This window comes from Delphinapterus leucas, chromosome 12 (genome assembly GCF_059928025.1).
Source record: "Delphinapterus leucas isolate spDelLeu-1000000601 "Yukka" chromosome 12, BTC_Dleu_Yukka2, whole genome shotgun sequence".
NCBI classification, from domain to species: domain Eukaryota; kingdom Metazoa; phylum Chordata; class Mammalia; order Artiodactyla; family Monodontidae; genus Delphinapterus; species Delphinapterus leucas.
The window spans coordinates 88,243,808-88,269,243 of NC_143140.1; the positions used below are offsets into that span (position 1 = coordinate 88,243,808).

The window sequence follows — 25,436 nt, forward strand, 5'->3', positions numbered from 1 at the left end:
TCCTCCTTCCAACCGTCTGCCAAATCATTTCAGAATACATTCTTTCATACGCCCCGGCTCTCAAACCATTTGGAGCAAAGTCACTCACCTATCCTGGAGAGACTACTTCTGCCCTAGTGGATGGTCTGCAGCCTGGGGAACGCTATCTTTTCAAAATCCGGGCCGCAAACAGGAGAGGATTGGGGCCTCATTCCAAAGCCTTCATTGTCGCTCTGCCAGCAAGTAAGTAAGCATTGTGTATTTGTGGCTCTCTTTTTCTCTCTCTTCATTACTGCTAATTGTGGTGTGTTACTTTGAATCATGCTCTTGGGTTTAGAACTGCTCTGTTGATGAATTTTGGGGTTAAGGTACCAGATTGATGTCTATAATATTTTTGTGGTCCCTTTAGAAATTGGTCTCCCCAAACGCTAAAATGTTATTGATGGCTAATAACATTAATTACTATTATAATAGTAATTATGAATTATGTGACTAATATATTCATTATGTGATTCATCTTATATCATTGTGTAATTTGGGGTTCATGATGACACGGAAAGAACATTTTTACAGGCAGAATGTGACATTTTTAGTTCATTTTAATGAATAAATGGCACATAAAATTTTTATAGTTTGTATACCGTTATTTTGGGGTGCAACCTTACTCAGAAGAATTTCAGTTACCTTGTTTATCTGCTCAGTATCAAACCCCAGCAGGTTAACAAAAACCAAAATTGGAGTGGGGTGTTTCTGAACTGTGTTTTCTTTCCTGCTTGTCTACATTTACACCAGATATTGGGAGCTTTCTCCTTCATTATATGCTGTGAGGATCCACAGTATACTGCAATATTACACAGTTCTATCATTAAAAAAAACCTGAAATAGATGAAGTTTGCTCTCTCTGGATCCCCCATTGCTACATAAGTCCTTCTCCCCTTACAGCATCCCTTCCCGCATTCCATCCTGCTCTCAATAAAGGGTAAATTATAGGGTACACATAATATAATGTTTTGCCTACCCCAGGGGTCTTTTTATTTTAGGCTTTATTGTGGGATTACAAATGTATCCATTATAAAAGGGATTTTAAGCAAGAAAAAAGCAAGTAAGGACATGTTATGCGGAATAGGGGACTCTTTGTAATGCCTCAAAAATTACAAATTTGTAGCTCGCCCCAGTCATCTGCAAATTATACACGACACATCTCCGTATAGCTTTCAGTACAGATCATTCAACATTTTGTGCCAGGCTTGTGTGTATTTCTTGCCTACATTGTCAAGAATGGCTATAATGCACTTGTAATATCTTGACAGTTATATTAAGAAAGTCCTATATAAGATTTTGTGCTTACAAAATCAATGAATTACTTCCAAGTACTCATTTCAATTACTTCCAAGTACTCATCACAAGCCTGAAAAGCCCGGCTTCAAATAAGACGTGGCATACATAGCCTGATTCAATTTATAGAAACTCAATACACATATTTTCTAGGACTATATTACTTAAAGCAAAATGGAACTTTAAAAGAGATTTGCTATAACTGGGAAAGTAAGTGTCAGGTCTAAAGGAGGAGAAGTTATCGATTATTATTACTAATTTTAAACACCTCCATACTGCCATCTTACTCATTTTCCGTTGCCTATCTTTCATATTTCTTCTTTGACATCAAATTCTTTAAAATCTATTACAGCCCCTACCAGTGAGTCTGATGTTCAGCAGAAAGCAGACACGGAAGATCCTCACAAGTCTGAAAAGCCCGAGCCGTCCTCATCTTCGCCCAAAGCTCCAGCTTCCTCAAAACACACTCGTTTGCCTGTTTCTCCCCAAGGGAGAAACGTCAAGAACCTGCTTCTTGACTTGAAGAACAAAATATTGGCTAATGGTGGGCTGCCCAGAAAACCCCAGCTTCTCCCTCGGAAGAGTGAAGGGGTGGATCTTCAGTCGACAGAAATCACCGAGGAAGAAGTGCTGGATTCCCGAGGGCACCCGCCAACCTCGCCCTCGGAGACCCAAGGCCAGAAGCCCCATCAGAGGCCACCAAGTAGACCTGTCCACCCGGTCCTCCCTGCGGGGCGGGCTCCCGGGAGAGCCCGAACGCCGGGGCTGCCCCGGAAGGACGGCGCGGACAAGCGTGGCTCGTCGCCCGCCTCTCACCCTCGCCCAGGGGCGCCCCCCTCCGCCTCTTCTGTCCCAGCCACACCCCCTGAGGGCCCCGCTCACCGCCCTTCCAGCTCTGATGACAATGACTCCGTGGGCCAAGAGGAGGACGGACCAGCCGCAGGCTCCCCGCAGCCGCCTCCCCGGAGCGCAGCGCACGCCCGGCCCGCCCTGACGCCCGGCCGGCACCCAGCCTGGGGCGCCCTGCGCGACGGAGGCTCCGTGAACCACAGTGCCAAACCAGCCTTGCCCGCCCAGAGGGCGCCCCACTCTGAGGATGGGGAGGAAAATTCCAGGGCTTCAGCCCCACCCGCGAGACTGTCTCCATCCCACAGGGGGCCATCTCGGCTGCTGCCCACCCAACCACAGCCCGGACCCCCGCTCTCCAGGGGCTGGAAGGATGGTCACGATGCCCCAGCCGCCAAGTCCACCGCGCTGTTACGGGCTACCCAGCCCTCCTCGGTCTCCTCTCGTCTCTCCTCAAGGACACAGGCCTCTGAAGGCGCAGATGACTCGGACGGTGGCGGTGACAATGATGCTGAAGAGAAAGGGAAGCAGGCTGAAGCCACGGCCCCGACATTTTGGTCCCGGGCGCCTGTCTCTGGACATTTCAGTGCGCTCAGGAACAGGCCCTTTGCTTTCCCCGGCAGATATCCACACAGGCTTGGCGGCGGCCGAGGACCCCGGTTACGGCCCTCCAGCTCCCCGCCATCCACCGTGGCCCCCCGGGTTCACTCGAGGGTGAATTCTCACCCAGCTTCTGACCACAGGCGAGGCTTGGGCGGCCATGAAGACAGCGAAGAAGAGGCAGGGGACGAACAGCCACTCCCGGCCACCGTGGCGAATGACCACGCGTCTTCCTCCTCCGGGCAGCCTGTCTCCCGGGGCGCGGACCACCTGAGAAGAGGCCCCCAGAGAGCGGCGAGCCCGCAGCGGAAGGAGCCCCTCGAAGAGAACCCCAGGTCCGCGGGGACCTGGGCAGGGGCGCATCCTCAGGCCAAATCTCCGCCCTCTAAGGCGCAGGATGTTCAACAGAGCACCGACGCGGGCGTGGAGGGCGGCTCTTCCCAAACGCAGCTGTCTCCTGCGCCTCGCTCGCAGCACCACCGCGGGACCCGCGTGCCCCGAAGGATGGGTGCCGGGTCCGCCGCTCCGGAAAAGCAGCCTTCATCGGCCGTCTCCGCGTCCCAGCAGCAGCCCCCCGGCCCGCAGAGCAAGGAAGAGGGGCGTCCGCCTTCCAATCCCCAAGCCGGGCGTCCCCACCCCACGTCACAGGAAAGCGCCTCCTTCTCAGACCCTTACTCGTCCAGAGGCAGGCAGTCCTCCCTCACGGCGAGCTCCCAGGGGGGGCTCCCCACGTCTCCCCAGAATCAGAGCGAGGATTCCGACGACAGCGCAGAAGCGGAGACCAGGCCCATCCGGGCGCCCGCATACTTGGCGGCTGCCAAGGTCGCCACCCCGTCCCTTCCCAAGCACCGCCTGGTGGAGGCTCAGGCAAGACGCGCCGGCGACAGTCACCTCCGCAGACCCTTAGGCAGGCCCGGCAGCCTCCACCCCCAAGCCCGCCCCAGGGTCCCCGGCAGAGCAGGGCCCCAGGCGGTGGGGAAGAAGGACGGTGCGTCCCAGGCCACGCCATCCAAAAGGGAGCCCCTGCCGTCAAAATCGCAGCAGTCGGTCTCGGCCGAGGAGGAAGATGAAGACATGATGTTTTTTAACGGAGGAAAGGACAAGGACCCACTGTCTTCCTCTGTTCCAAAGTGGCCCTCCTCCTTCATCCCCAGGGGCGGCAAGCACGTGGATGGGAACATCGCGAAGGGGGAGACAGAGCCTGCTATCGTGCTTGCGCCTCCCAGAGTGAGCTCCCCGCAGGACAAGAACGCCACCCCAGCGAAGCGTCCTCTTCCTCCACCTCCGGGCAGCTCCCCGAGAGCCACGCACCTCCCGCCCAGACACCCCCCTCGCAGCCCTGCCACCCCAAGTACCACGGAGGCCGCCCCCTCCCCGCCGCGGTTCACCACGCGCGCCCCTGCCATCTACTCGTCCACCACCCCTATGCTCTCCTTGCGCCAGCGCATGATGAACTCAAGATTCCGGAACCCTTTCTCACGCCCGCCTGTGAGACCCCCTTCCAGACAAGGTAATTTGTTTTTAACTTAACGTTTTCTTTACGGTTCTCAGCAGTGTTCGTAGAAATTCCTGAGAGCCTTTTATTTTATCGAGCATCTGCTCTGTCCAAGCGTTGTGTTAGGAGCTTTGCAGATGTAACATGAGCGCATCCTCATAACCATCGCCTGAGTTTGCATTGCTTCTCCTGGTCTTCAGATGAGGAAACCAGTGCTTAGGGGTCTGAGTGGTTTGCTGGAGGCCAGACAGCTGTGAAGTGGCTGAGCTGCAATTCCATTCCCAAACACTTTAACTCCACAGCTCTCGGCCATTCCGCTATCCCATACTGCTTCTTTGAGTTCCTTAACATATGCTCTAAATCTGAGAATATGTCGTAGCCATGATGCCAAACTCAGGTTCCTGTGTTTTACGTTATTTTTACTTGTCCCTGTGTCAGGGCATATTAAGGAGTCCACAGGAAGGAGTACCTCCCTGTGTGGGCTGGATCGTGTGCTTGTTGTTCTGCATATAAAACCCTCAGCTGAAAATACCCCGGGACAAACTCAAATGTCTTGGGTGGGGATTGCTCAGACATTGCAATCAGTGAATGTTGCTTCAAACCTCCAGAATAGGCATGTTGAAGATGAAGGTCACACAGCGGAGTAGCAGGCCGATGTGTGACTTAGGTTGAGGACAGAATGTAGGCAGCTGTGAACTGGAGTCTACATGGACCCCAGGGCAGGATCTAAGGTATTTACCCAAAATCTGCATTCAGTTAACTGGTGACTTACCCTCTCCTTGCATGGAATCAGGGCTTACTAGAACACTTTTGAATGAATGTATTAATATTTGTTAATCTGTGCAAGATGTTGTTAATGTAGCCCAGCCTAAAGACATAGAACAGTACCCCACGTGGAGTTCAGTTTTCCATTAAAACGGACTCTTTTACACAAACCTAAGACCCTGACAATAGAGGTAAAACCCACATTCCCTTGTACATAGAAAAAACTCGATAAATTTTAAATTTTCATTAATTATTTGAGCAAGAGAAATGTCTCTGACCTGCAAATAGCTGTCAGGAAGCCCAAGCACTTCATCTGGTGGGGCAGGCTGAAGCAGAATGCTCCCAGTGGAGGCCTCAACCAAACTGCAGCTGATCAGAAAGGGCACGAGGTGAAGAGAGAGGGCAGGTGCAAGGAGCAGACAGACAGCAACTAAGGCCAGCCAGCTGGGCCTGCCACTTCCTCTCTGAACAAATACTTCTCAAGCAGCCCCACTGAAGTCAAGCTTTGAGTCAGCTCTGGGTTTATGCTCTGCAATTGATGATCGGGACCCAAGTCAGCTAGAAATAGTGAGCATGTTACGTATAATCTGTGGAGGAGAGCAGGACAGCATCTCGTACACTTTAGAGAGAATTTTCCCCATCGTTCCAACTCTCCTTCCCTCTACTTTCCAACTGGCTAAAATAAAGCTACAGCTACTAGCTTTAAGGTCTTAAGCCTTATCTGGAAAATTTACTTACGCTGAACACACTTATTCCCCCAGTAATGTCAGAAAACTGTGACTTTACCATACTTTTCATAGGCATTCATATGTGTCATGTAGAAGTCACAATTTAAGACTATCATTATCTAATATATTTGAGCTATTGGTTTAAAATTCTGTTTAGTGTTCCTGTTTGAAAAGATGTGTTACTACATGTAGTTTTGTATGAAGCCAACTTTCCAGGAATGTTGAATTTACCAGGTTCTGTTGTTGGATTTTTTTTGTTTCTGTTTTGGTTTGTTTTTTGTTGTTTTTTTGGGTTTTTTTTTTGTTTTTTTGTACTGTGTAGGTTATAATGGAAGACCAAATGCAGAAGGGAGAGTACTTCCTGGTAGTAATGGAAAACCAAGTGGACAAAGAATTATCAATGGCCCTCAAGGAACAAAGTGGGTAGGGTAAACTTCTTTACACATACCGGTTATTTTCATGCTGTTGGGAAGAGAAAAATGGTGGGCATTGTATAATAAAAAACGAAGCGGTCTTTTTTTTTCTTCTCTAGTTTTAACCACTTGTGTGTCGATATACTTATACTATATTGTTTCTTCCAGTGCTCAGAAAAATCCCTGATTCTCCTGAGTAACGAGTTTGCTTTCTTCTCATAACTAATTAGGTCAGACATGGGCCTTTGTTCCCATTTGCCTTGATTGGTTAGGAAGGTCACACAAATGTTTGGGCCAAACAGTTACAGAAAACCTGAGGCACAGCCTCTCAAATGAACTTCTGTTTTCCCACTCCTGCCTGATAGCTTTATTTTATTTCTTGTTATTGTTCGATTAAAGAGTATACATATTTTCTGTAAATTGTCTCAAAGCCTTTGTAAAAGGAAGAGGGTAAAAACAATTGAACAAACCAAAAATCCCGGAATCAAATAGGCAGTTTTTAATCAGATCACCTTTTGAATCTTCCAACAATTTGACCAAAATAAAAAATAAGTATTAGTGCTTTATGTATGTTTAAGCTAAATGACTTTAACTTCCTGGGGTTAAGATAAATGTTTAGGAGTTTTTGGTGGGTTGGGGGTGACAGGCAGAACACCTTACAATGTTCAGAGTTTTAAAATATTTTTTCAGAGAGTCAAAAAATTATTTATAGTAGAATTCCCAGTCAGAACTTCCCATTTAAAACAATAAGGTTTAGGAAAACGTACTGAAGAACTTCAAAGAATTTTCAGTCACAGGTGACCTAAAGATCCATTTTATCATTTCTCAAAGGAACAGAAATTTATGGAAGGAAGAATGCATATTAAAGCAAAGTGTCATTGTAAACAATTTTGAATTGAAACGGTATGGAGTAGATTTCAAAAGTAGGGTTTATATAAATAAGTTTTATTTTAATTACTGAGACAGCACCCAACAAAGTGGCCTGCTTGCAGGGGCTCCTCCAATGGCCAGATTGTGCAGAGTCATGGTTTTCAAACATTGGTGAGCATCGGAATCCCTGGGGGGCTTGTCAGTGCGGCCTGGGTAGGGCCAGGTAATTCTCATATCCAACAAGTTCCCAGGTGAGGCTGGGGCAGCTGGTCCAGGACCACACTTGGAGAACCAACAGTGTAGAGCATGAGTTGTTTCTTAACAGAGGTAATAATACCTTTTGTTCAAGTTTTATAATTCCTTAGAATATGAAAATTTTGCATGCATACTGTATTAGGCAATTTAATTACAAATTTACTTGGTTTTGTTATAGCAACTTTGATTTTTAACACTAACAGCCAAATAGAAACATGTCATGTTCATGGCAAGAAGCTAAAACGATTCAGAAATATATGAAAAAAATAATAAGCATCCCAAACCACTTCTTAGAACCCCTGTTAACAGTTTGGGATATAATCTGTCCAGAATTTTCTCTGTTTTAAGTTTATATACACAAATGAATATATTTTAGTTTTGCAACATAATCAGTCCTATGATCTAAGTCTGCATCAGGATATGTCAATAAATGTAGAATTTCCAAATCCTTTTCATTGGCTGCATTGTATTTCACTGGGTGGATGGGCCATAATTTATTTAATCTCTTTCCTCTGTTGATGAACACTTAGGTTGTTTCCTACTTTTTACATACTACAACATATTAAATGGTAAAAGTATTTTGAACATCTTTTGAATATTTGAGAAACTTAAAACAATTTACATATTGTATAGATAAGCAATTATAATATGAAATGTGACTGTTTCATACTTTATTCTTATTAAACCTTATGAATGATGCTGACAAAAATAATGTTTCCTATTCACATATGTTCATGCAGTTGGATTAAGGTGAACATTTTGAAATGTTCAATATATCTTTTAATCTGTGTCATGGATTTAGGTCGTGGATCTTGATCGTGGGTTAGTATTGAACGGAGAAGGAAGGCACCTCCAAGATTCACAAGGAAATCCCCTTCGAGTTAAACTAGGAGGAGATGGTCGAACCATTGTGGGTAAGTGAGAGTGTTTTTTAGGGAACAAAAGCGTCCTGACTTAGCTGTAGAGTGACAACTTCTCTCTTTCTCCTCCTACTCATTTTTAAAAATTTTTTTTTATTTTTTGTGGTACGTGGGCCTCTCACTGTTGTGGCCTCTCCCGTTGCGGAGCACAGGCTCCGGACGCGCAGGCTCAGCGACCACGGCTCACGGGCCCAGCCACTCCGCGGCATGTGAGATCTTCCCGGACCGGGGCACGAACCCGTGTCCCCTGCATCGGCAGGCGGACTCCCAACCACTGCGCCACCAGGGAAGCCCCCTATTCATTTTTAATGGGGGCCCTTGAGCCATGTGGAAAGGAGGTGCCTCAGAAGGGGGCAGAACTTAGCTTCTTCCCTGATCCAACTGTCTTCTTACAGACTCTCCACCCTCTAGAAAAGGTGGCTCTTGACTTCATTCTTGGGATTGGGCAGTCGAGAGCAGGAGTCAGCAAAGCAGCTTCTAAAGCCAAACCCTGTCTGCTGCCTGTTGTTATATAGCCTGGGAGCTCAGAATAGTTTTTACATTTTTAAATGACTGCCAAAAAATCCTAGAATGATAACATTTGTGACATGTGAATATTATATTAAATTCACATTTCACTATCCATACACACAGTTTCAGTGGAGCATAGAAACATGCATTTGTTGGTGTACTGTCCGTGGCTTTTTTGCCCTATAGTGGCAAAGTTGAGTAGTGGCGTCATAAAGCTTAAAATACTTACTCTCTGGCCCTTTACAGAATAAGTTTGCCACCTTACTGTCCACAGTAACACTGATGTCTTTAGGGGTAGGAATGAAGAGGGGGAAAGAATTACTTTCCTTACTGGAGACTTCGAGTTATTGCAGGTAATGGGGCATAACAATGAAATATTTATGTATTTATATAAGGTAGTAGAGAGTAATGGATAATATAAATAGCCTAGAAATTTCTGGATAGCAGCAGATACTGCTCCCTCACCTGATGTCCCTTTAATTATTTCTTTGCCTTTTACTGATGAAAATAGAAGCCTCTGAGAAGACATTTTCCACTTGCTTTTTGCTTTCCCTGTGTCCTTTCACCTTGTTGCACAGGTTTTGTTTGATTTTTGTTTCAGATCTGGGAGGGACCCCCGTGGTGAGCCCCGATGGCCTCCCCCTCTTCGGGCAGGGGCGATATGGCAAACCCTTGGCCAGTCCCCAGGATAAGCCCATTTTGAGCCTCGGAGGGAAGCCCCTGGTGGGCTTGGGGGTCGTCAAGACAACCACCAGTGCCTCCACCGCCAGCACGCGACCCCCGACCGCCACGCCCCCTCAGCCCACCACGACCAGCACCGCGCGCCCAGCGACCACCCGAACCACTACGCGGTCAACCACCACTACCACCGCCCCCGAGCCCGCCGCTCGCATCCCCACCTGTCGCCCCGGGACCCTGGAGCGACATGACGAGGATGGCAACCTCGTCGTGGGCTCAGATGGGATCCCGGAGTGCCACCCCGAGGAAGGTAACCGTCTTCGTTGTGCCGGTAACTCGTGTGATGGCGCGCTGCGTTGCCGACTAGGGCCGCAGAGGCAGCGGGGCGGTGAGTGGGGTTGCACAGTGGAGAGGCAGCTGCAGGCACTTATAGCTCACGGGGTTTACTGACCGCGCTGTGTCACAACTAGGATGGTCAGACTCAGCAAACAAAAATATTGCGTGGGACGTGCTTATATGAAAGCTTCTCTACAATTCAAATCTAGGTGGGCATCCCCTGTTTTATCTGGCAACCTTTGTCACCACCCAAGTCAAAAATCTGGCTGAAACATGGGACATTGTTAGTTTGGACCAGTGTGCTTCCCAAAGTGTGTCCCACTGGATATTAGTAGATTAGTACTTGTTATAATAATAATTAAAATATAATAATAATTATTATTATATAGTAATTTTTTTAAAAAGGTCCTGTGATTACCTGTGTGATGTAAACAAGGTTAAAGGAATTTCTTACTGTTGGACTCTAACCGTTGAATAGTCTCATTGTGAACTTTCAAATAAAGTAGCATTTCCCAAGCATGTGTTTTTTTTTTTTTTTTTCCCAAGCATGTTTGATCAGCAGTCCCTTTGGAAAATGCTTATCCTTGCGTGGCAGCAGGGGCCGTCCACTGGCTAAGACTGAGCCCTTTCCCTGCTCTGGGACACCCAGCCAGGGCTGTCCTGCACCCCTGCTGTGTCATCCTGTATTTGCCTCAGGCTCGAGAAGGCAAATTCATCCCCTTTCCCTCAGGTTGAAATGAATTGCAATACAGGCTGTAAAGCTTCTGTCTTTTTAAGCTAACGCAGAGTGAAGCCCCTTCATTTCAGGAAATCACACTCATGCCCCGAATTCTTACATAGCATCATTGACCTGATAAACCCAATCAGTTTGAACATGAATGCTGTCTCCAAACTGGGAATTCTGTTTGAAGTTAGTCTTTCCATGGACAAGTTCTGAAGAAACAGGAACATTTGACATATCTGAAAAATTCATACCAAAGAACAAGGAACACACTGAAGAAGAGGACGATTGGGAGGAAAATTCTCACACTACCAGCTAACCCAGTGAGTACAAATTGGAATTTACCTTAGGGTTTCCGGTATGAAAATATTATGTATCTTCCTTACTTCTGCGTACGTTGATGTGTTTCGTTTTTTTAATTGAAGTATAATTAGAACAGATATTTGTTTAATAATTGGTTGTAAACAGAAGAGTGACTATTTTCGATTTGGTTCTAATTACTACTACTATTATTATTAATATTTTACATTTTCTTTTGTCTCTTTTGATGTAGGCCTTATTGCATGTTCTTTGCATTTCCTCTGTATTTCGGGGCTTTTTAGTTGGCGTGAAAGTCAATATTTTTCTTGGTATTTTTGTTTCTTCTTTTCTTTGCAGATCATGCTAGAGATGTGTATTTTTTACTTCACTCCTGTCCATTCGTCTGATAGCCTAGCCCAAGCCAAATTAGTGTCCAAGTGTTAATAATAATTTATCTCTAAAAGCAACTAGACTCCAATAAAAATAAAAATAAATAAATGCAATGGTAGTAAAACAAAAAAATAGTAACAATTTACCTCTAGACAGCATTTTGAAAATAAGTACAAAGTCTTGGAAAAACAATTAAATTTGGGGAGAGCAACCTATCATCCTCAAACAATATCATAATGTACTATAATTTATGATTTTAAAAATACTTCTGTATATGGCTTACCTTCCTTGTTTATTTCTGCTGCTCCGCTAACAACTTTATTAAACATTTTCTTCCTAGTATCATTTCCAATCATAGTTGTTTTTATTAAAAACATCTTTAATAATAGCTTTCTTGAGACAGAAATCACAGGCCATCAGGTTCTCCCTTTTAAAGTGTACAGTTCTTAGCAAATTCATGGAGTTGTGCAACAAGCACCACTATCAAATTCCAGAGCATTTTCATCACCCTCCAAAACAAACCCTAGACTCATTAGTAGTCACTCCCCATTCTCTGCTCCTCCCAACTCCGGGAAACCACTCATCTACTTTCTGCCTCTATAGTTGCCTGTTCTGGACATTTCACGTCAATGGAATCATGTGAAATGTGTCCTTTTGTGTCTGGCTTCTTTCAAGTAGCATGGTTTGTCTTCAGGTTTCCTCCACTTTGTAGAATATGTCTGTACTTCATTCCTTTTATTGCTGCTTAATATTCCATTGTGCGGAGAGGCCACATCTTGTCCATTGATCAGTTGATGGACATTTGGGTGGTTTCCGCCTTTTGTCTATTACGACTAGCGCTGCTATGAACATTCACGTACGGGTTTGTTCTTTTTTTTTTTTTGAATTCCTGTTTTTAATTCTCTTGTGTAGAGTTGCTGTGTCGAATGGTAACTCTCTGTTTAACTTTTTGAGGAACCACCGAACTGTTTTCCATAGCAGCTGCACCATTTTTATTCCCACCAGTAATGTATGAGGTGTCCAGTTTCTCTCCATCTTCACCAACACCTGTTATTATCTGTCTTTTTCATTCACAGCGGGTGTGAAGTGGTACCTCATTGTGGTTTAGATTCGTAGTTCCCTAATAACTAATGATGTTGACATAGCTAGTTTTTATACTTTCTGTGTATAGGTTCTGAAATTGAAAGTGAGCATGATTAAGTCTTGTGTCTAGATAAACCCTGATTTAGGGAATTCATTTGATAAATGTTTCTTTATCATTGTACAGTGGTTTCATTATGAGAAAGCCCGTGTGGTAATTTGAAGAGGATGGAGGAGCTCTTGTTTTTGTTTTCCTGGCTTCATTCATAATTTTGGAAAATAATGTCAGCAAACGATCGTTAATCATCTACTCCACATGGGTTGGCTTCTGTGGGAAACATAGAAAAGTCGGTGACGCAGCTGTGCCTCTGAAAGCTCACAGTCTAATGCACGATCTACCTGAAATTACGGTAGATAGTAACAGCTCCCTCTCGTTAGGAAACCAAGTTGTTTATCTTTACGGCAGAGCAAGGTGGGATAAAGATCCGTTTCTGCAGGCCTGAGGCTTTGGTGTCTCGTGTCTCCTTTGGTTCTCTCGTCTCTGTTGTCAGGTCTCATCCGTTCCCACCGGTTCTTCCTCCGTCACATTTCTTAGACTTCATACCTCCATTGTTAGGCTGACCCTATTGGCCCAACACTCAAATTACTACTGCTTACTGGGCTTCCTTACACCAGCGTCCATGCGCCTCCTATCCAGATGTGCAGCTCGACACACATTCCTTGAATGTGACTCAGCCAAGCACTGCGCTTGCCTCAGAAATAGAAAGCACAGTCCCCGCTTCATCTACCACTGGAATGCAACTGTCAGGGCTAATCCTGGAGAGAGGTAGAGGTGGAAGGGAGCATCTTAAGGGGGAATTGGCTTCTAAAGACGGCTTGTAATTAGAAAATCACAGTCAAAATTATTCACGAAAACCCTCTGCATTATCTATAAAGTACAGTAGAGTTTGCCATTTCTTGGTTGAAAACGTTCCAGTGGCCTCGACCTGCAAAAACACATCCTGTAAATGGGACAATGAGACTCAGGACAGATGCTGATGTCAGCGGAGCGACAGTCCCAACTCTCCCCCTCACACTTCACTCCCAGTACTACCTGTACCGTGTCTCCCTGCCTCTTGCTCTGCTCTCGTGTTCGTGTTTTCTCTCCAGTACTTTTTTTGTTGTATTCGGTGTACAGTGGGCCCTCTGTACCGCGGGTTTCACATCCACGGATTCAACCAAACTTGGATTCCTTGTACTACTCTATTTTATAAAAAGGACTTGAGCATTTACAGATTTTGGTATTCACAGGGGCTCCTGGACCAAGTCCCAGTGTATATCTAGGGACAACTGTAGTTCAGTTTATAATGTACACCCACAAGTGCTGGGGCTCCATGTGTATACAACCAATATTTATTTACCAAGCAAATATTGGCCATGGCACTTTGCAACCTAGTAACCTGAAATTGCTGTTGTAGGGATGATGATTTAGAACCTGTGTTGTGATCCCTGAGAGAATACCTGCCCTTCCAAGAGTCCCCTCTTCAACCCCCATATAGCCGACCATTTGTCATTATCTTCCATTGGCAAAGTCCTAACATTTTGTTTCTAGCCCTCCATTTTTAAAATCATCTTTTCACGTCTCTTAGTCTCAGCTCCCCTGGTTAAATCATGCCCCTCTTTCCCTTGAAAACACTGCTTTAAAATAGTGGTTTGGGAATAACCTTGTGTCATTAAATCATTCCAGTAATTTAAGTATTTGTTATAGAGGCCATATTGTTTGCATATTCCTGTAAGCATAGCTGCATATTATATGCTTGTTTCCAGCGTGTTGGTGTTCTTTCTCTCTCTTACACACACGCACACGCACACGCACACACACACACACGCACACTTTTTTGCTTGCTATGACTTCTCTATTAAATAATAAACTCCTTGCAGTAGAGATAGCGTCCTCTGCTTCATCTCAGATTCCTCTTGGTACCTAATTATGCACCTTTGGATATCTACACCATACCCCAAGCCATAGGCATTCTCTGTTTTCTACTGAGAAGTCTTTTACCAGCGATCCTTGTTTTTCAGGTTCCATTTCGACAGCAGATCTGATGGTACCGTGTGTGTCTGGAAATGTTACGAGCCAGCTGAACGTCTTCAACAATTTGTAACATGACCTTGGGGCATGTTTTAGAAGACCATCAGTCATTGTGGAAAACAGTTCCCTCCTGCCACAGCTCACTCTTGAGACAGAAAATACAAACAGAATAATTGAAAATTCACTTGAGCTGGACCAACCAAATAATTTGCAAATATCCTTGGGTTTCAAACGGCTGGAATTTACCTTCTCTCTAAGCTTCTAATGAGAATCTTTTTTATAGTTTAAAAAAAATATCTCTGGAGCTAAGACCCGAACATTTTGCGCTCATTTTTTTTCATGACTGGATAAACTACTCAAGAAAATAAACTTGAGTACCACATGGTTGGTGGCTGGCAGCTACTTTTATATGAAGAGGTGGAAGCTTTTGACATTGATTCTGGGTTGGCTTATAAGACATCCCGTTTTATGTAGCTCCAAGTGCTTCAAAATGGCATTCAGGTGGGGCAAATTCTGAGGGTCAGCTTTTCCCCCAAAATTGTAAATCTATTTCATTACATCTGCAAGTTTCTTTGACTTGGAATCAAGATGGTGCTCTTTTAGAAAAATTATGCCTGACGTTATTTGGTCTTAAAACAAAAAAAGGAGCACTAAATCACTCAGTAGGATGTTTACTTTTGCCAGAAGACTTAACTGTCACTCATCTCAAGAAGTGATCCAAGTTCGCAGGTGAAAGGCATCGTTTCTGTGGCCTGGTGCTGGACCAGAGCGTTTCAGCTCCTCAAGGAATTGTATTTAGTATCAGGAATCCATGAAAGAAACCCTATAGTTTCCCCTTTTCTCGTTCACTCCGGGATGCAAAAATTGTACAGTTTATTCATTTTGACCTGAGCAAGAATAATAATGAAAGGAAATGAACCTGAGCTGATAATGAGGTGAAACAAGACTACATTCTTGAAAGTTAAATGGACACAGGGAGAAAGATGGTTTCTGGGACACAACAGCCAGGTAACTCCAAACGTTAGGTGGTGTCAACCTGAAAACTGTCTAATTGAAACCAGCCCAGAAGTAATTCCTCTTGGATCCAGACATATTGACATTGGAATGACCTAAAAAAAAGTCGCGTCTAATCGTTTTTCTCGAAATGCCCATCCTGAAAGGCGGATCATTTACAACTTCTCTTTGTTGACTTTCGTTGGCCCTGTCAGAACATCCCCAGCGTCACCACCTCCATGGTGAGGCAGGTGGGGGGCGTGTCACGGGCCTCGGGTGTATGCGGGGCTTTTCATCACAGAGGGGCCAGACAGGTGAGGCAAGGTTGCCACTGTCCTCGGCTGGTGGAGTTTGTTTCGGCAGCATCGCACTCCTGAAGTTATTCAAAGTAGGCTCAGACAAGGCCAGTAGAATGGTTACGTTGGTGTATCTCTCAGGAATGATCAGTGATTTCCTAGCAAGAAAACCATTCAAAATTGGTGCCTGTAATTTTTTTTTTTTTTTTTTTTTTTTGCGGTACGCGGGCCTCTCACTGTTGTGGCCCCTCCCGTTGCGGAGCACAGGCTCCGGACGCGCAGGCTCAGCGGCCATGGCTCACGGGCCCAGCCGCTCCGCGGCATGTGGGATCTTCCCGGACCGGGGCACGAACCCGCGTCCCCTGCATTGGCAGGCGGACTCTCAACCACTGCGCCACCAGGGAAGCCCCGTGCCTGTAATATTTTGAGTGAAGGGCGTCGGTATACTTTCTAGTTCAATTCCCCTTTAATTATGCTGCGGAATGACGGTTCTAATAAAGTGCCTTAAGGTTTACAAGCAAAAGATTGGTTAGTCCAACTTTTAAACAGTGGCGGCAGTGATGAAGTATAAAGAACATAGTCTTTGGAGCCGAGGCCTTCAAGTCCAATTCTGTTTCAGCGCTTTATCCTTTACCAGCTGTGTGACTCCAGGCATGTTATAAATCCTTGGTGTCCTTGGCTGAGAAGTGGGTATAATGAACCCCATTTATCTTATGTGAGGATTAACTTGAACAATATATATGTGACACTGCCTGATGCCCAGAAGGCAAGTGATAAATCCTAGTTCCTGCTTGCTGTCCCCTCACACCCCCTCTGCCTTTTAAGTGTGCCTTGAATTGAGAGTTCTGTATAATTGCTGTGGCTTCAGGTCAAAAGAAAGAAAGGAATTCCTCTGAATTTTTAAGGTGCCTCAAGATTTTACCAGCTACAAAGAAACGGTCTCCTTTTTGCAGCGGCGTTTTCCTCCCACAGGTCGAGAAGTAATATATTGATCTCCTCCCACCTTCTCAAAAAAGCTTCTGCTGAAAGGACCCAGATGGTGGACACAAAAAATGTGTTTTTTGCTTTCACTCACCTTTCTTAACCAAGTTGTCATCCATGCTCGTGATATCAGTTCAGTCATTAATAATAGTCATTTTCACAATGGTTCTTATAATTAGGGCTTTCTGGAAGACATCAAAAAATCACATATAAAAGTCTGTTAATTGCATTTAGAGGATAATTTTGTAGTCATAATAGATCTCATGGTTTTGTAAATAAAGCCCTACCCATTTGTAAAGAAGTTTGTAATCATTGGAATATTATTTCTAGACTTCATATGCAAGTCTAATCAGTACAGATTTATCTCCTGAGTCGGTGAGAGAGGGTGGGAGCTTAGAGGGGCAGTGAAGCCAGATTGCAAAAGAGGAGAGGCAGGAGGTCACCCTGTTTCTGGAACACGTGAGTGGCAGGATCCAGGGGTTGGAGAGAATGAGGGTGCCATGAGCAAAGGAGCTCCCGGAAGAAGGAGTTTTGTCCCCATCCTGGGTACCAGCTGCCACTCTCTGCCGTCCCAGAATGCCTGTTCTCAGGCCTGCGACATCCCGGGCCAGGGGGAGCCTGGGCACCGCAGAGGTGGGAGGAAGGTCAGAAACAGCCCCTTGTGCTGGTCGGGAATGCTGGGGAGGTATCTTTGTTTTGATCCTTGAGGGGACCCCAGTGCCCTTTTCTGAGTACAAAGGAGAGAAAATCTGGGTTCCAACTCCCTTCCTTCTGAGGAAGCTGAGGAGCCCCTGGCAGGGGGTGCTTATTCCCCTGGAACCATCATGGGACTGGATCACTGTGCCCTCGACGTGATGCTGAGAAGAAACCCTGGGGCGTTTGCTGACCCTTCCCCTCTCCTCCTTCACTAGATGAGTTCTCAGGATTGGAGACCGACACGGCAGTGCCCACGGAAGAGGCGTACGTGATCTATGATGAAGGTACTAATGTTTTTAAACACATTATTTGCATACTTTTCTGATGGGAGAATCTTATTTTAATGACTAAGTGGATGACTTGAATTTCCGTTTCCTTCGGAACTCAGGGGTGGGTGGCAATGCTTAGGGAAGGGTGGTTCTACCGTCCCCCTCCAAGTTACCCCCCAATACAGGTTAACCTAAAGGAAAACAGTGTGCTTCATACACAGATGCAGCTTCCAGACAAGTTCCCTGAGCCCCCCTTTCCCTCCCTCTCAGCCCCTCCTTCCTCTAGAGATTCTGGAGCTGCTTCATTCTGAGCCTTCCTGTCCCCCATCCACACCGTTAGTAAAATGACTTGGCTTAACCAGGTCTCAGCCTCCAGTCTTGACTCTTCCCATTCTCATTCTTTCCTTCCTCTCCTTTTCTAATTACATAAAAAAATGCAGTGCTCTAGATGTGCTGACTCTTTTTTCTTTTTTTTTTAATCATAGCATGTTTTCATGTCAAGGTAAGTTTCTAAGATAAAGAATACACACGCCTTGCATGGCACCTGGAACACTCATTCCATCAATGGCAACTAATCCTGTCATTGTACTTACGACCCTGTGATGGTTCTGTGTGTTTTGTAAGTTGCCTCCGAAATTGAAGGAATTCATGTGGAAATCTTGTCCCCACCCCAGTGCTGGCCTTTGACACTCGGGATGTCTGTCCCCACTTTTGTGCTCTGCCTGCCTGCTGCTGTCTGTAGTTCCAAGGCTCTTAAATCACAAATGTGGGAATAATGTCACCTTTGATGCCATCACGATCGTTCCATGTAGTGGTTTAATCCCCCAGTTTTCAAAACAAAAAAAAAATGGACTTAAAAGAAAAACAGCAGATGTGAGAAAGCAAAGGAAGCTTTCTTAGCATCTTTGAAAATAGCACCTTTCTTATGGTTTGGAGCTGTTGAAAGGGAGCAGAGTTTTCTTTTTTGTTAACGGATTAGTTCTCTGAAGAGGATTAATCCTACACCCCTCCCCAGAGAAAAGCCCATACACAGAAGATAAATTTTTTAAAAAATCAAGTTTCTTTTCTCATGTGAATTTTTTATGGCTTTAAAAGGGAAAATTATTTAGGCAGAGAATGGTTTTGGACCAGTAACAGGAGCCTGCAAAACTGGGTGAATTCTAAGGTTCTGTCCAGCTTTGATTCTAAAAATCTCATTTTTCTGGTCATTGTGTTTCTTTTTTTCCTTCCTTTCTTTTACCAGGAGCTGCTTTTCCGAGAGGACTGAAATGGGAGGAGATACTGTTTTGTTAGCAACAAATTCTGTTCAGGCATAGCATTTATTCTACGGAGTGGTGGGGTGTGTGCACGTACATGCTTCCGTGTAGAGATCAATCTTAAGAAGGTATCTTTTGATGGCACACGGTGCCCCTTTTCTGGAAGTGCCCAATTACAAAACCATTGCATCGTTTCAGATTATGAAGTTGAGACCTCAAGGCTGCCGGCCACCACCAAGCCCTCCACCCCTGCTGCCACTCCTGCTGTCATCCCCCCGGAAGGCTCCATCAGTTCCTACCCTGAAGAAGAGTTCGATCTGGCTGGAAAGAAACGATTTGTTGGTAAATAGAACTTCCTGAATCAGAGAGCCATGGGTTTTAACTTTCGTTCTTTGAAGAAGAGCACAACTAATCCCTTGGATTGGCCAAGGCAGCGCACTTGCAGCGGTGGCTTATCTTCCCAGATGAATTTTCCATTTGGGCTGATTCAGCGAGTCATTCCTGTTTAGATGCACGTGAGCTTGCTTTCTGCAGAAGTCGGGAGGGGGGATGAATGCAGGAGAACGTTTGGTATCCGACAGAATAGAGTTTACAGAGGCTGCCTTGTGTGGACAAAGAGGAAGGAACACTTTCGATAATCACCAGTCCAGGGAATATGAGTATTTTTATTGTAGCCAACTTTTCTGAGATGAGACTTCCACTAGGCCTTGCCTGCACTTCATTAACTTCTTCCTAAAAGATGAGCAGTTTACTGAATTGAGCTACTTAGAGTTTCAAAGAGCTGAAGCTGTTTTCCTTCAGTTTTTTAAAAAATTAATTTATTTATTGTTGGCTGCGTTGGGTCTTCGTGGCAGCGCGCGGGCTTTCTCTAGTTGTGGTGTGCGGGCTTCTCATTGCGGTGGCTTCTCTTGTTGCGGAGCATGGGCTCTAGGCGCGGGCTTCAGTAGTTGTGGCTCACGGGCTCAGTAGTTGTGGCTCACGGGCTGTAGAGCGCAGGCTCAGTAGTTGTGGTGCACGGGCTTAGTTGCTCCGCGGCATGTGGGATCTTCCCGGACCAGGGCTCGAACCCGTGTCCCCTGCATATGCAGGCGGATTCTTAACCAGTGGCCACCAGGGAAACCCATTCCTTCAGTTTTTTCTTCCACTCTTTTTTACATTCTTTTCCCATATAGGTCACTACAGAGTATTGAATAGAGCTCCCTGTGCTATTCAACAGGTTCTTATTATCTTTTCTCTGTATAGTACTGTGTATGTCAATCCCAATCTTCCAATTTATCCCTCCCTCTTCTTTCCCCCCAGTAACCACAATTTTGTTTTCTGCACCTGAGACTCAACTTCTGTTTTGTAAATAGGTTCGTTTGCCCTTCAGCTTATTTCCTATAGTTTTTGTTAGCCTCAGGGACTTGCGACCTAGAAATTGATTCTATTCTTCTTTCTCAATTATTAAAACAATTTCAGGAGGATATTCTGTTTCACTAAACTGTGTTTCATTCCCTTTGGGAGTCTTCTTTTCCCATGCCCTTAATGAACTTCGCTAACAAGACAGATTAACATATTACTAAGTGGAAAAAAAATAAGTTATTACTGAGTGGAGACAGGCAACAGCTTAAACTAATATCACACTTTTCTGTTTCCAAAACAAATGTTCTGCCATCAGCAGAGAACAACTCTTGCCAGCCAAGATGTAGTATTGAGTGTCTGAACCACACGTACTTGAAGAACAAGAATCTTTGTGTGTGTGTGTGTGTGTGTTATCTGTTTGAAGTGCTTTCTTTTTTTCTTTTTTTGAATTTTAAGAATCTTAATTAGAAGGAGGAGTCCTGAGACAAATGGTAATGCTGGTCCATGGCACGCAGAAGCCTGGCTGAATCCCCCGAATGTGCTGACTTTTCTCTCTGTAGTTCCGTGACAGAAATAGAAATGCTTTCAGTGCTATTATTAACTGCTCCAAAGAACTCTTAAAAGACTGAAAGGCTTACTATTGTCTGGCTATTTTCATATGCCTATAACTCTATAAAGCGTAGTAGATGACTCCTCCAAACTTCCTGATGAGATCATGAACAAGCTCGAAAGGCCTAATTTTATACAGAGTATTGGAATATAGGGGATCTAAAAATTGCTTTCAGTCCTCACAGCCACTGAGAATGAGAACCTGTATGAAAAGATGCAATGGAACGTTTAGAAAGTTCTAGATATTGTTACTTGGGAGCACTTGGGGGTCTTGAATGTATAAAGCTCAAATCCAGTTCCTTGGATTTTCTAACTTCTAGAGCATATGTAATAAGAAGAGCTGTGGACTAGAGGGAAAAGCTTCTGTTTGCCCGCTGCTCTGGGGGCCTCTGTCAGCACCCGTTGGCTCAGCTGGAGTGTGGGTTATCAGTTCTTGTCCTGCCTTAATGCTGGGGCCCGTGTGTCTACTGAGATCACGTGTATAGAGAAAGCTTGAGCCTATCCATAAATGTGAGGTAGCTATTATCGTCCTGAGTGGTAATGTTGTAGAAGGGTATTCAGGCCTGGCCTGTGCAGACATTGCAGGTAGTTATGTGAGTCCCTGAAGTCCCAGGGAAGGCCACCCAGAACTGAGGCTAAGGCTGTGTATCTTGATCAATGTATGGTTTCTTCTGGTCCCAAGACAGCCTAGGGAATGAACTGAGGTTGAGAGAACTCTAAGTCGGGCTGATTCACACCCTTCTAAGTTTTGGGGCATAGGAATGGCAGAATGCTGCAGGCTTATGTTATACTAAATCGTAGCTCAGAGATGTTTCAAAACCACCGAGGTCATAATCATTGACGTTGATGGGGCGATAAGCTCTTTTGACACCATGATGTTAAAAGATATAAATATATAGATCCATACAAGAGAGCTAGGGATGCGCGTCTGAGTTTGGCATCAGGGCTGATGACCCTGGATGCTTAGTAGGACGAGACTGAATCGGGGTCTACTCCGTGGAGCAGACATCATGTTTCTGCCTCCAGAGAAAGCCTTCAGCAATCCGACTGGGTATCTTTGTTCTTTTCCAGCTCCTTATGTGACGTACCTAAATAAAGACCCGTCTGCCCCATGCTCTCTGACTGATGCTCTGGATCACTTCCAAGTGGACAGCCTGGATGAAATCATTCCAAACGACCTGAAGAAGAGTGACCTGCCTCCTCAGCATGCCCCCCGCAACATCACTGTGGTCGCCGTGGAAGGCTGCCACTCATTTGTCATTGTGGACTGGGACAAATCCGCCCCGGGAGATATGATAACAGGTGTGTCCCCTGTCAACCAGTAGGTGGGAAATACAGACAATAAGGGATGGATGGATGATGGATGAGTGGATAGATGGAAAATGGATGGATGGATGGATGGGTACATGAATGGATGGATTGGATAAATGAATGATGGATGGATGTAAGGATGGATGGATAGGTTAAATGGATGGACAGATGCATGAACTGGATGATGAATTGGATGGATGAACGCAGATGTCTTCTTTTAAAAGGATGAAATAGAGGCAGTATGGGAAGCCTTGTGGGGTAGTATGAAGAGCACTAGATGAAAGTCAGAAGTCCTGAATCCTAGTCCCAAATTGGTTTTTATGACTTTGAGCTACCTACCTCATCTCTCTGGACCTTGCTTTCCTCCTATGCAAAATGTCGTTACATCTCTTATACTCTGTAATCCTGCAAATAGCCAGGGAGTCCACAGAGCCACACGTAAGATGAGATCCCACAGCATGTGTGATGAAGTGCGCTCCCCAGAGTCACAGTCAACCCTGGGGTAGTGACAGCCTCTTCCCTTCTTTCCATGTCTGCTGGGTGCTTCCAAACCAGTCTCCGTGTCCCTGAATTCCTTAGATGGGCCCCAGATGTGATGGCAAAGTGCCCAGGGATCTTCATCCTCCTAGGTCTTGGCCTGTGAGATGTTCATGAGTTCATTTGATTCTGCCAAGGATATATTTGAGGATAAATTTGTTGAGATAAGTTCCTACAGTAAAGAATTAATGTTTTTTTGAATAGACCCTTCTTTTGCAAATGATTCTTTTTGGGTCAGTTAGTTATATAAGAGGAAGGAACATATGTGTGTGTGTGTGACTCGGGACTGGGGATGGTGCTGTAAGTCAGAGTTTGACATATTATCTGTCACTATTATGCTAGTGTGGTTCATCAAATTCAAAATTTTTAGTGCTTTTGCTTTATGTCCCCAATATTATCTCTTAAAATGATAAGAAAATATCCAAGCACATCCAAAGAGCAACTTTTCTAATGGAGTTTGCACAGCAGCCCAAAAACCAGGATAAGGAACACAGGAAAGAGTGCCTGGGTATTGTGCCGGGTAAGGCGGAAGGGCCAGGGGAGAGTGAGGGTACAGATCAAGGGGGCGGAGTCTTGGTCTAAATGTAAGTGACGGTCGCCCCCAGCCTGTGAGCTGCATGGGCTGCAGAGGCCAGCTTCTGTGAAGTCCAGCATGTTCCTAATAGAAAACGAATAAATCAACGGAAGGAGGAAAGCTTGTAGTCAAAGCAGCCAGAAAATCCTTTTATTAACTGAATATGATTTTATGAATGGCAATTTTGAAAAGCAAGCAAGTAAGCATACAGAAAAAAAAAATAATGGAAAATCTTAGCTTAAGCTATTTAGCTTTTGATCTCTTGCATAACAGATGTTACTTAGAATAAATATACCACTGTGCCCTGAGCCACGGGGCTTCTGAAAAACAGAAGGATGGATACAGGATGAGAGCGCCGGTCACCTTAGACATGCCTCAAGGGCTGCCGCGTGAGGAGCCTTCAGAGAACTCCCGGTAAATGTCCCTGGACTTAACCCCGAAGCAGTTCCTGTATCATCCCATAGAGGGCGTGCTTCTGAAACACATGCTCTTGTTAACTTCACATCCCAAGCCTTCCTGGAGACTTTGAGGTCATCTCATCAACACATACCCTACGCCTAACCCTAAACCAAACCTCAGTGCCCTAATCACGAGTACTCATGCCACGAGCATAGATAACGTGGCTGAAGTATTTATAGGGGTCCGGGCACTCCCAGTAGAAGGTTGTGCTGATGCTGCGAAGCTGTTTACTGTGGAATAGTTCAGCGCACGACAGCCCTGCAATATGCAGGGCTGTTTAGACCCCAGAGGCTGAAAGAGAATATCGTGGGAGCTCTTCATCAACAAATGAATCAAGTACCAGCTCCTTTCGCTGTAGAACAGCGAGGCAAAGTGGATACACAGATACCTCCCAGACCCAAACAGAACATCACACTTCTGGGCCCACTGCAGGGCATTTGGGTCCTGGCAGCTCCGTGAGATATTGAGCGCTCTGCTGGTTTCCACCAGCTGTACTCTTGCACAGGCGGCTGAGTCAACATGTAACCAGGTGGTATCCAAACGATAGGAAACTCCTGCGGAGTGAGTAGGCGTGCAACCCGTTGCTTTCCCTGATCAGTCCCAATGAATGAGGCAGTTACTCCATCGGGAGTGACTCCATAGGAAATCACCCACATGATGGCCTCTGAGTTTTTCAGGACAGGTTTTGATAAGAACAGAGAAAGCAGGAGTTACACGTGCTCTGATAGCACATTATAAAAATTCAGACCCAAGGATAAGCAGAGAAACCCGCGTAGCATGTGGGACGAAGCACAGGGTTCTGATGGAGTTGATCTCAAGGCGGATTAGCCAGGCAGACCCATCAAAACGGGGCTCCTCAGGCACATGTGTGAGGATGTGCCTTTGTTATATGCAGCATGTGTGGCTTGATGCGGCTGTCCTCAGGAGGAGGGAACCCTGTGGAGAGAGCAGCAACCCTTCCCAGGTCCCCATGAAATATTTGTTGATAAAAGAGAAGAACGAATTCCTCCAGAAAGCAGCGTGGAAAGGCTTCAGAGCCCAGTGCCTCTGCTTCTGCTCCCTGTGCGCTCGGCAATTAGCTGTGTGACTCTAATCCACCCTTTCCATCACCGGGATAGGTCTTAATGGAGGCAGTCAGAGAGAACAGGTTGCTAAATGAAGTTGTTTGCCTCTTAGATGCTTTTGATGCTATTGATCTTTTCCTCCTTGACCTGCGATCCAATTCTCTCAACCCGAGTCTCCCTCACAGGCTCACCCTCTTTGACCAAACACTAAAGATCGGACTTGCCGAAGGCTTGGTCCTCAGTTCTCTTTTCCTCTTACTCTGTGTTCTCTCGCTCCAGGATTTTACCCACGCACACGGTTTTAATTCATCTGGGAGGGGAGTCATTGGTTTATAGCTCAAGGCCCAGCCTGCCTCTCTTCTGAGCCTCAAACAGTAAAAGCATGTCTACTCGACATCGTCACCGGGATGTCTCCAAAGCGTCTCAGACTCAGTGTGTCCAGAATCAAACTCATGATCCTTCAGAGCCCCAAACCTGCTCATCTGGGCTTTCTGTCTCAGAGGAGCCCTCACTTTTCCACCCATTTTTTGCAAGCTTGAAGGTTTGGAGTCATCTTAAAATCTCCTTTTATTTCCCCTCCATATTCAGTTCATCACTAAATCCTGTCAGCTTCACCTTTCAGATTTCTCTTGCATGCATCCATTTCCCTCCATTAACACGACGGAGCCTGAGTTGTCACCGCCTCTCACCTGGATATTGTGACAGCTGTCTAGCTAGACCATCCCATCCATGCCCCACACCGTGTCGGTCCTCCGTTT

General features: G+C 45.4%; 1 protein-coding gene across 1 annotated transcript in view; it reads left to right on the plus strand.

The window, feature by feature from the left end:
• FNDC1 (fibronectin type III domain containing 1) overlaps window positions 1–25,436 on the plus strand; it is a 94,785-nt gene that overhangs the window by 53,314 nt on the left and 16,035 nt on the right. Inside the window, exons 11-18 of the mRNA XM_089921684.1 lie at window positions 34–222; window positions 1,667–4,270; window positions 6,071–6,171; window positions 8,089–8,200; window positions 9,318–9,704; window positions 17,474–17,542; window positions 18,982–19,125; window positions 21,805–22,035. Coding sequence (XP_089777810.1) covers window positions 34–222; window positions 1,667–4,270; window positions 6,071–6,171; window positions 8,089–8,200; window positions 9,318–9,704; window positions 17,474–17,542; window positions 18,982–19,125; window positions 21,805–22,035 — 3,837 coding nt within the window. The remainder of the gene's footprint in view (window positions 1–33; window positions 223–1,666; window positions 4,271–6,070; window positions 6,172–8,088; window positions 8,201–9,317; window positions 9,705–17,473; window positions 17,543–18,981; window positions 19,126–21,804; window positions 22,036–25,436) is intronic.